Source organism: Notothenia coriiceps, unplaced genomic scaffold (genome assembly GCF_000735185.1).
Source record: "Notothenia coriiceps isolate Sejong01 unplaced genomic scaffold, NC01 NC01_scaffold00008638, whole genome shotgun sequence".
NCBI lineage: Eukaryota > Metazoa > Chordata > Actinopteri > Perciformes > Nototheniidae > Notothenia > Notothenia coriiceps.
In genome coordinates, this window is record NW_011341339.1 from 72620 (window position 1) to 83890 (window position 11271).

Consider the following 11271-nt stretch of genomic DNA (forward strand, 5'->3'; position numbering starts at 1 on the left):
GGGGGGGGGACTTACTGATGCCTGTTGTTTCTTCAGCTTGTCTCTGTACTCCTCCAGCTCCTGCAGGTTTAGCTCAGGGGGCAGTTTCTATAAATCATACACAAATACACAAACATACAACCTTATTGTGTGTTCAGAATACCTCTTCCTACACAGTTGAAAGAACCCGAGGCCTTTGCAAAAACGTCCAAATGTCTATCATTTTCATTGAGTTAAAGTGTCAGACAGAGAATATTCACACTCGGAGCCATAGCAGGGATTTTCTTTACCCTGAGAGGGTTTATCCTCAATTCTAAGCATCTTAATTTTCAAAGATATCTCCCTACCTTTAAAAAAAAAAAAAGCTTAGCTGATTTCACTGAGGATTGCATAGCTCTTCCATTAAAGAAAAATAACAAAAGATTTTGCTGCACCTAACAGTCAGTGCCAGATCATGATTAAGATTAGTTAGAGGATGTTATTCAGTAAACAGCAAACCAACTCTGCTAAGGGAAGAAGATATTACAAATCCACGGGCCAGAGGATGATAGGTAATTACTTTCCCCTTGACTGAGAGTCTCATTTCAGATGGAGTAGCAATACAAAGATAAATCTAATGAGATTTCACACCCTCTCTCTGTCGAGCGGATGCAATCCATCAATCCGCACGTCATCGGTGCGCATGCGGCTCGGCGGAAGGGTAAGAAACATCAGGTGAATGGAGCTTTAACTGTGCCAGTCAGACATGCATCAAAGCGCACGGGACGATAGTCATTCATATTACAAATGCAATATTGGTTATCTGAATAACTTTAATGGGGTTGGTTGTATGGAGTCATTATTATTTTATGGAGGGAGGCGTGGGAAATTGGGAGTGGGGCTTATTCGGTCAATAACGGACGTGCTCTCTGGTTCGTACAAAGAATGTCTGACCTCCAGTTCGTGCTGCACCATGTCGAAGGAGTCGTTTGAGTAGTACAGCTCCTCGATGCTGTCGATCATCTCCTGCTCCGCCTGGGGGTCGATGGGCTGCTCCCTCACCTCCCGCAACTCCTCCTGACAGGGGGGGACAAATAGAGAGATGATTAAAAGCTGTCCTTGAAGTAAGCACTTTAAAAAGATCCAGACACACTGGGACACAAACAGAAAAGCGTCCAAAGAACAGAGATCTAAATCATCTTGTAAGTGATGAAAACAAACAAAAACAAAGTCTCTGATAAGACATTAACATAAATAACATCAAAACACAGTTATGCAAGGGGGGAATGCCATGGGAAAGAACAATAAAAGGAATGGAGATAGGATTAAAGGAAAAGGAGGTACAGAGGAGTTTAAGGACACGGGCAAGGGTGAAGGAAGGCAGAATAAAAATGAGGTAAAGAACAAGGAGAGGGAAAGAGGAAATGTGTAGTGGGAAAAAAGAAAAGTGGTAATCGCATAGTTTCGGATTGCAGCTTGTTTCGTTTAAAGCTGTCATGGGGGTTGGAAGGAAGCCTTGAGAGAAAAGACAAGAAGAAAGGAATGACAGAAACATACAACGGGGATTCCCCTTCAGAGCATCTCTGGGAGACATCAGAGCCTCAGTGATTAACATGATGTGCATCCGCCGAGGCTTATAACTGCAGCGAGTCTTTTCGATGAAGGTTTTTAAGTCGGCATTCCCAAGGAGCCCAGATCTATATAGAAATGTTATTTATTGGGATAAACCCCTTGAGATGCACCATCTCGTTTTCAAGGGGGTCCCGATAACAAGTCAAGTCACGGGTGGATAACAAAAGTGGTGGAATGGCCGTGTTAGCACAATGGGAAAAATAGAAATGTCCCAAGTCGCTACATATTTACTATGCCCTGTATTTAACCTTTAACCTTATTTGAATGTCCGAAATGGTGTGACATCTTTTTGCTTTCTAAGTAAATCCAAACAATGGAATAAACAATGAAGGCAGTGCATTATATTTTAATAAATACAGAAATTACCAAATATTAAGTAAGTAATGGGGAATGTAATTAGGATTCAGGGATTATAAATAAATGTGGCAAAATATCTATAAATTGCTAAAAATATTTCAGTCTCCAACCAACCAACCAAGCAGCAATGCCATCTACACATTAGTGTTGCTAGCATAGCTACAAATATTACAAATATCTTAGTATTATATTAAATCCAACATAAAGAGAACATCTCATCATATGGGGGTTCACTTAGCGCCTTGAGTAGAAATCCTTTATTTCCAACAGAACATCAAAGCACAATAGCACTAAAAATAGATTGTTGGCTTGGGAAGGAGGTGAACCAGGATGGATGTGGAATTAAAGGATTAATGCTATATATATAGAGATATATAGAAATCACTATCAAAGTTCTGCACAAATCATCTCATTTGGACTTCATGAGATATCAGTCATTGTCCAAAAAAACCTTGTTCACAGCTGCCTAGCCACACATATTTTCCCCATCTACTATCAGCGAGAAGCGTGCAGCTAGGCGATGAAGTGTGCCACCATGTAACTGAATCTCTCTCTGTGGGTGAGAGTGTGTCTGGCTGAGAGACATTTATATGAGGTCGCTGCTGTGAGTCAATTTAACGTTCGCACTACGCTGTAAAATATAGACCGATATCAATCAATTACACAAACAAAATCCCTTTTATATACATTTTATACAAGGCAATAGGGTGTGTGTGTGTGTGTGTGTGTGTGTGTGTGTGTGTGTGTGTGTGTGTGTGTGTGTGTGTGTGTGTGTGTGTGTGTGTGTGTGTGTGTGTGTGTGTTGCCACGTTTGAATCAGGTAAAGGAGTGAGCTAAAGCCCCGGGGGAAATGTGTGGATGAGTGTGTGAGATTGGAAAGGAGGGGTAGAGGTAGGAGATCACGCTCTGCCATCAGAAGGGTGGGTGGGGAATCAGCTCAAATGAGAAGGAAGGCAGAGCGGGGATGGGGGATGGGGGGTGGGGATGAGCTGGATGACTCATTGGTAGAGAAAGTTAGAGGAAAAGAAAAAGAGAGAGGAACGAGTGAAACAAAGGACAATGATGTGAAGCCTCTCCAGTGTGGTTAGAGCAATTCACCTCCCCTGTGCCAGGCTTTACTCAAGTCTCCCACCTGCAGAGACGTGCAAAACTCCACACAACTTAAAGTGAATGACTCCTTGAGACGCTACCTCAGGTTAAATAATCCCCTTTCCTCACCTGGAGCTGCGTGGGGAGGAAACTAAACAGACGCCCCTGTACCCCCCCATGTGAAACCCAACATCAGCTGCTGTGAGGCTTTGATCAAATTTCACTTTGAAGGATGAGGGACAAACAAATCACCCTCCGACCTCCTCCACAGATTAATGAAACTCTCGTCTCGTTGCAGGAAATTAGAAATCTATTTGCATGCAAACGTGCGGGAGGTTTAACAAGCGTTATCAAATATGATTGAATGTGGAAAATCAAGCAAAACAAAAAGGTGCTCAACAACAAAGGGCCTGTTGAAATAATAAACAAAAGGTGGACACTAGAGAAAAGAACGAGGGGTGACGAGACTGAGCGCGGGGCTAATTAGTTCCACTAAGATATCATTTATTAGATGAACAAATCAAAACCTCCTTATTGTTATCAGCGCTGGCTGTATATCCCTATCTGATTAACTCAGTTGTCATGCAGTTGTTTTGTTACCTGAGGACCTAGGAGGCACAATTAGACAAAAACTCAAACCTGATTGGGTCATTTGAGGGCATGAGAAGTGTCATAGTGTTCCCCCTAACGATAGCCTGTGTGAACTAATAACAGGTTATCAAATACGCCCTCCTCAAAGCATCCACTCATCTTCAGTTAAATATTTATTGCACACTGGAGGCACTCAGCCAATCATATTCATCCTAAAATAGAAGGAATCACGACGACTATTCTAAGCAGGCGATGCACTCAACCTGTGTAGATTAGTGATGTGTTTTATAAACTGATGGTGACCCCTGCTGGTGGGAAATGGTAACTGCATGTACCTCCAGGGCTAAGAGTTTTCTAGATTAGATGGACGAACTACAGTTTGCCTCGAAAAACAATTTTAAGCTTCACAAATACATTATGTACCAGCTTGTTCTGGAGATTCACTAAACCTGTATCACACTTCTCAACCCTATTAGAGTACACTTGAAAGTAGAAATATTAGGAATATGTTGAAATTATTGTTGATTCGAGAAATGCCTGAACATACATTATGAGATAAAAATAGAGACGGATAGGTTGGAAAAGGTTACGAGACTCAGCACACCAAAATACCTGCAAAGAAAATCCTTATAACTGACTCGCAGAGAGACAGCCGCTTTGAAAAAAATAAGGATAAGAGAGAAGAAAGATATGTGTTTGTTTTAGTCAACCCACAAAGCAGCTTACATCAGGAACCGAGAGACATCAAAAGCATGAAGGTGATCAAAATAGCTTGGAGTCATTTGGAGTGGTAAGGGAAATCAAAATCTGCCAATGTTGTGATTTATAAAAAGGGGTTATTTGGAGAACATGAACCGACACAAATGACTTTTTATTTAGCTTTACTTTCTCTAATGGCGTATATATACTCAACATCAATATGGTTGAGATTATATCACATTCAATCTCGGCCCGATGGGCTTTTTATTGTGACTTTTTTCAAGTTTAGGTAATTAACATGTTTAGTGACAACACAGTGAACAAAGGGGATCAGATTTATTTGAGAGAATGGTTTCCCCTCAGGGTAAACTGCAGAGCCTTACATCTGTGTATGGAGCCAAATCAAATGCTTCACCCCGGCAGCTATGCGTGAATGCATGGCATTACAAAAAAAACACATTAGACATTTGTACCAGTCTTCTAAAATGAATCAAATTCTGTAATCCCCTCAAGAGGGAAAACAATACAATTAATTCAGAAAAAGGCCTGTCGAAGATGACAGATGTTTTCGCGAAGCAGCAGAAACTAAACCACTTTAACAGATGCACGAACGGAAACTGAGTGCCATGAAATGATGTAATATATCTGTGATAAATTAAACGTACAGAAATATACCAGGAAGGAAAGCTTGGGGTAATGATTCTGGCGCTCAATGGAGAATCCCATTTGTAATTGTGTCATGCAGCATCGAAGATTAGACATCGAATAGGACTGGTACCAAACCCATGACGTTAACTCTATTAAACACTGTACTCTATTATTTCGGGTGGAAGGTTATTAGTACCCTGGCAAAATGTGCAGGGGTACAATTCCCATTGGAACCTGCTGTACACCCTTTCCCTTGATACAGCGCACGCACATTTCATCTGGTCGACATGACGACAGCTGAGAAAAGCGTTGGAAACTTCCTGATAATATTTCAAGCATTTCTGGTTTCAGAGCATTTAGGACATTCCCTCATAATCAGCAAGAGTACAAAGAAATGCAAAAAAAGACACAATGAGGACTTCTGTCTAACTTTCAAGACCTATTACCTAAATAAAAACATCTGTCTGAGTAAGCATTGGTTTGTGGAGGGGAAACTGGTGGATAGGGGGTAACTGGGTTAGATAATCAAAATGTTATTGGCCACCTGTTTGATTGTGCTGCGATAGAAACAGGTGCAATGTATCATGTGATTGCAACTGAGCAAAAATGAGTCGCCACTTCCTGTTAAAGATAACATTAAACCAAATTAGGTACAGAATCTGTGGTCAAGACACCATTAGAGCAGAAATGATTCATCTTTTAACTGATTAGCCACCTGACTTGATACATCCGTATGTCAGTGCGATGTGAATTGAAGATCGTAAATGTAGAACTACAGGCTAACTACAGGTCGTTTTTTCCCTGCGTATCACTCAAACGCCATCCACCCTTCCAAGTCATTTCTAAATAATGATATGACAGCATCAATTCTCCATCATCCCCCGCGTCAATCCTCCCCCCTACAGTGAGCCAGATGTTGCTGTCAGCTCCAGTAGGATGATAAACGACGTGAATCATGGCTAATATGGTTGGAAACACACGACTGGCACTGAGCAGTAAGTACCAGATTGAGTTTAATAATGACACACACACACACACACACACACACACACACACACACACACACACACACACACACACACACACACACACACACACACACACACACGCACCTTGGCTTCACTCTCCTACACAGAGCAGTGTGTTAAGTAATGCAGTGTTCCACGGCCATGGCATATTGAGAGGATTATTCACCTTTAATCAAAAAGGGTGATAGGTTTCAGTGTATACAAAGCCTGTGTTTGGCTCCTATTTCATTTTCCTGAAAGCTGGCGCCCTGGAGCAAAGTAAATAAAGACAGGGCATAATACCGTGAAATAATAAGACCCGTGTTTTGGCTGAACACACAAAAAGCAGGTGTTTGCAGTACACACAGGGGACTTAATTCATCTGTGGTATACACAGGCTGAGGTGCATATAATCCTCAATCTCCCCCCTATTATGCTGTCTACTACCTCATATTGCATAAGCCAAACAGAACAGGTATGATAAGATTAACAGTAATTCTGCGGGGGGCTATGATGCCAGCATGAACAAAGGTGAATATTTTAGGCCTAAAACCAGGGTGTTTGATGTCTGCAAATCCAGTTTTGGCCACATCACCTGAAGCCAATCTCAAAGCCGGGGGGCGACATGCATCCAATGAAAAGAAAGGAATTCTTTGCTTTCCCTCAGGCTCTGATTACACCTGGAGAATAAATGACTGCTTATCTTATCTTGATCAAGTGTGGTTTCCTGCAATAAAAGCTTTGTAATAACTTTGGCTGTGAATGAATGATCTTTTAATCTGCCCATNCATAAGTCAAACAGAACAGGTATGATAAGATTAACAGTAATTCTGCGGGGGGCTATGATGCCAGCATGAACAAAGGTGAATATTTTAGGCCTAAAACCAGGGTGTTTGATGTCTGCAAATCCAGTTTGGCCACATCACCTGAAGCCAATCTCAAAGCCGGGGGGCGACATGCATCCAATGAAAAGAAAGGAATTCTTAATAATAATAATAATAATAACTTTTATTTATATAGCGCTTTTCAATAACCCAAAGTCGCTTACAAAAACAATTAAAAGTACAGAAAGGGGGTGAACAGGCAGAAGACAACATATTGGACAAGAAAATTGAACATGAACATTACATGAACAGGCAAAGGACAACACAGGGGGGGAGCAAGCATAGGACAACGAGCAAAAGACAACATAATGGAAAAGAGGAAAGAAAAAGTTGATTAATGTATGAATAAGAGATGCAGCGTGGGGTGAATAAGAGATACAGCGTGGGGTGTGAGTGAAGTTCTTTGCTTCTTTGATACAGCGTGGGGTGTGAGTGAAGTTCTTTGCTTTCCCTCAGGCTCTGATTACACCTGGAGAATAAATGACTGCTTATCTTATCTTGATCAAGTGTGGTTTCCTGCAATAAAAGCTTTGTAACAACTTTGGCTGTGAATGAATGATCTTTTAATCTGCCCATTATTTTCTAGAGTAATACATTAGTGATAACATGTCAGAAATTAGTAAAGAATGTCCATCCTAGTTTTTCAAACACCAAGATGATGTGTATACTGTCCAAAAGTAAGTCCAAAACGCAAATATATTCACCCAAATATATATGTTATAAACACTGAAAAACATGAAATCTTCATATTTAGAGGCTTGCGTTAATGATTAATCAATTAACAAAGAAATTGCTGATTTTGTTCCTGCAGATCGACAAATTATTGGAATATTTAACAACAATACTATTTACAAATTTCATATTGTCTACACCAACAAGATCAAATGAATTGACTGTCTGGCAGTGGCTCAGTCAGTAGGGGCTAGGACTGTGAGCCGTAGTGCCGCCGGTTCAAGTCCCCGACCAGACCTTAAATATGGAGTGTGGACTGCTACTTGGAGAGGTCCCAGTTCACCTCCTGCCCTGCCGTGGTGCCCTTGAGCAAGGCACCGGACATCCCCCTTCCCCCTCACTCCCATTGCTCCCCAGGCGCTGTACAATAGCTGCCCACTGCTCCTAGTACTAGACTCCTGGTGTTAGGATGGGTTAAAAGCAGAGAACAAATTTCCCTGTGTGTGCTGTGTGCTCTGCATGTGTGACCATTAAAGAGGGTTTCATCCCTCCCAATTCTATATATCTATCTATATTGACTGTTTATTTGGACAAAAACACTCAGCACAAGCCCTATCTTTGACCAAAATAAAGATTGTCGTGTTAAAGCCTTTAACAATAGACTGCCCTGCCTTTTCCTTTCCTCGTGAAAATACTTTACAACAAATTGAAAAGGAATTTCTCTGAACTCGTTCAGCTTCTTCTTTCGCAACTCTCATAGATGAATTACCAGAAAAGCACTTCCTTTTCAGCCTAAAAAGAACATTCTATAATGGCACATCAGCAAAGCACACCACGAAGAAAGTTCCAATCACGTTAGGACCAAACCACAACCACAATCAAACTATGTCAACCTTTAAAAGCCAAGTCTTTAGAAGGAGAGAAATTAAACGTCTGGTTGAATTGACCTAGCGCATATCGCCCAGCACTGTGAATAAATAGAGTTGGTCACCTTCCAAATTGTACTCAGCCACATTAACCCAAGGTCATCACTAGTCAAAAGCAAACAAGTCAAAGCAAAGCCAACAACAAGCAGCAGTGCATTGAGGAGTAAGTGACTCTACATTGTATAGAGCCACTCTGCAGGTTCACTCTGTCTCATCTTGGCAAATTGAATCTGTACAAGTGGATAATGAGAAATGCTTTCTACATCTAAGCATGACTGATTGCATTTTAAAACACTTGCCATGCCAAAATGCTAAAACACTATTGGAGCAGAACATATTTCACACTACTAGTGTAAAGATTGATGTGAAGTGTGTACTAAAGTGATATAAATGGGAGCCATCATTCTCTTTACATTACTGTCTGGAAAACCCTTTAAGTGTGATGTAACTCATTTGCAGGAAGCAGCTCCGTGTAAATACAGTGCAAGTGTGGTCCAAGTCTAAAGCTGTCCTGAAACATCCAATCCTGTTGTATTACTACGATCCATATAACTGCTTCTGTGTTAGATGGACTTGGCTTCTATAAATAATATACTTAGTCAAGTTAACCAATATAGTAACTTCATACACACAGATGACAGTAAAACCTTTTTTTAAATAAGCAGATTTTGTTGATTTTCACAGACAGACAGACGGACAGACGGACAGACAGACGGACAGATTGACAGACGGACAGACAGACGGACAGACAGACAGACAGACGGACGGACAGACGGACAGACAGACAGACGGACGGACAGACAGACGGACAGACGGACAGACGGACGGACGAGACAGACAGACAGACAGACAGACAGACAGACGGACGGACGGACAGACAGACAGACAGACAGACAGACAGACAGACAGACAGACAGACAGACAGACAGACAGACGGACAGATAGAGGTCTGGGACAATATTAATTTTGGATTAATTATCATCATTCAATGGAACTAATCGTGATGAAATCATGAATAGAAATATGTGATAAACATTTATGTTGTTTAATCCATAATAGCGAGGGCATACATGGGGCATAACAATGTATCAGAAAATCTGATGTAAATTATTCTGAAGCAATATTATTTGAAGACTGCATTTGTGTTTTTCCAACAGATCTTACATTTCTCTATAATTTTACATGAACTTTAATGTTTAAAGATTCGTAATAAAATTAGAATTTGTCAAGCATTTAGGTAAAATTGTTTCATATCTGTTTATTTTATATAGACTTCTGATTTGTTGACCTGCCAGTAAGGATAATATATCATAGTAAATATTGCAATATCCAGATGTTAAATTACCTTTATCATGACAGAAGATGTTGGCCTTGTTATCAACCCTGGATATAGCACATCTGTCACACACTATCTATCTACTAACAGCGATCTACTAAACACTTGAACATATCCTTACTTGGGGCCAATATTTCTTAGGATGACAGATGTTACATTAAATAGATGTTAAGATTTTGCTGATTTGTACTGTGTATTGAAACAAATAAAGGAGCAGCAGCATATGTTCCAGTTGTCAACAAAACAGAAACAGCTCAACTACAAAGTGAATGTTTATGTGCAGCTCAAATGCATCGACCACAACAACAAAAAGAGAGCTACAGTTTCAGGCATATCATGAGGTTTACCTTGCTGGGGATCCTCAGGTTCTCCACAGGACTGAGGTCTGCCATGCTTTCCTGGGGACTTTTCAGGCCCTGTCAAAGTAAGAGTCACAGTTAGGGTTCAAACAGCTCTAAAAAGTCAAGTACAATGTACAGTTTAATGCTTCCTGTTGTCCCATAACGTACTATTCATAATCACAATACTGCACACAGCAAAATGTGGAACCAGTGTGCAGATTTCTGAAACCGATATGCTGTGTTTTGTAGTGCTGAACAAACGAGTCTAACATTACTGCAGTGCAAATTGAGAACTTCCCTAACCGCCCAGTTTCCACTGTTGTGCCCTCTTGCAGTGCATTTCTAATAGTAAAATCTAGGGTATAACTACCAATACGCCTCTATGTTCTCCATGTAGGGTAAATAATTCGTATATGTTGTGTAGCGGTTAAAAAAGCTGCTGTTATTCGGGCTGAATGTGCCCTTTCTTGAGCCACAAGCTGAGCTGTCAAATTAGCCAGTTAGCTTCGCTAGCTGTCATGCTAGCTACCTGCAGCTGTCAGAGACTAACCGCCAGCGGCTCGGCTTCCGTACACCTGCTTTGCTTACCTGTCGGGCCATGAGAGACTTGATCTTCTGCATCGTAAGTCCAACTTGTGTCAGGGGGGGAAATAAATGTGTAAAGTTACAGTTTTGTTTTGTTGTCAACGATGCGCCTCCATCACTACGAGAGAGAAGCCATAGTTGACTGTCACGTGACTGGTATAGCAGGAAACGGAAGATTACAAAGCATGCTGGGAAATGTAGTTTTCACATCAGGAGGTGTGTAGTTACCTAAACTCAACGCCGTATGCCTAAACTGTCAGAATATCACCTGTGTGTGTTTGATTCATTGAACATATGTGTTGTTCTGAAGGAAAACAATATTCAAAAGTGATTGAATATTTTTTTGAATACATTTATACATGATATATGGTACATGTACTGCTGCCTTATACCACTGGATGGTAGTAACTTAACAGTGAAGAATAGTAGACTGTACTGGACAGCAATGTTTATTTTTTCTTCCCTGAAAAATCTAATTTGACTTCTCTCTCTTTCAGTCACCTGTAGGTTTCAGGTGAAGGTTTTGACATGCAAGAGAAGACATAA

General features: G+C 40.8%; 1 protein-coding gene across 1 annotated transcript in view; it reads right to left on the minus strand.

Moving 5' to 3' along the window:
* The window catches only part of LOC104944684 (coiled-coil domain-containing protein 132-like), a 42997-nt gene extending 32136 nt beyond the window's left edge, over window positions 1-10861 (minus strand). The window contains exons 1-4 of the mRNA XM_010770256.1: window positions 10729-10861; window positions 10147-10215; window positions 913-1035; window positions 16-87 (exon numbers count right to left, since the gene is read on the minus strand). Coding sequence (XP_010768558.1) covers window positions 16-87; window positions 913-1035; window positions 10147-10215; window positions 10729-10761 — 297 coding nt within the window. The 5' untranslated portion in view covers window positions 10762-10861. The remainder of the gene's footprint in view (window positions 1-15; window positions 88-912; window positions 1036-10146; window positions 10216-10728) is intronic.
* Between the last annotated feature and the right edge of the window lie 410 nt (window positions 10862-11271).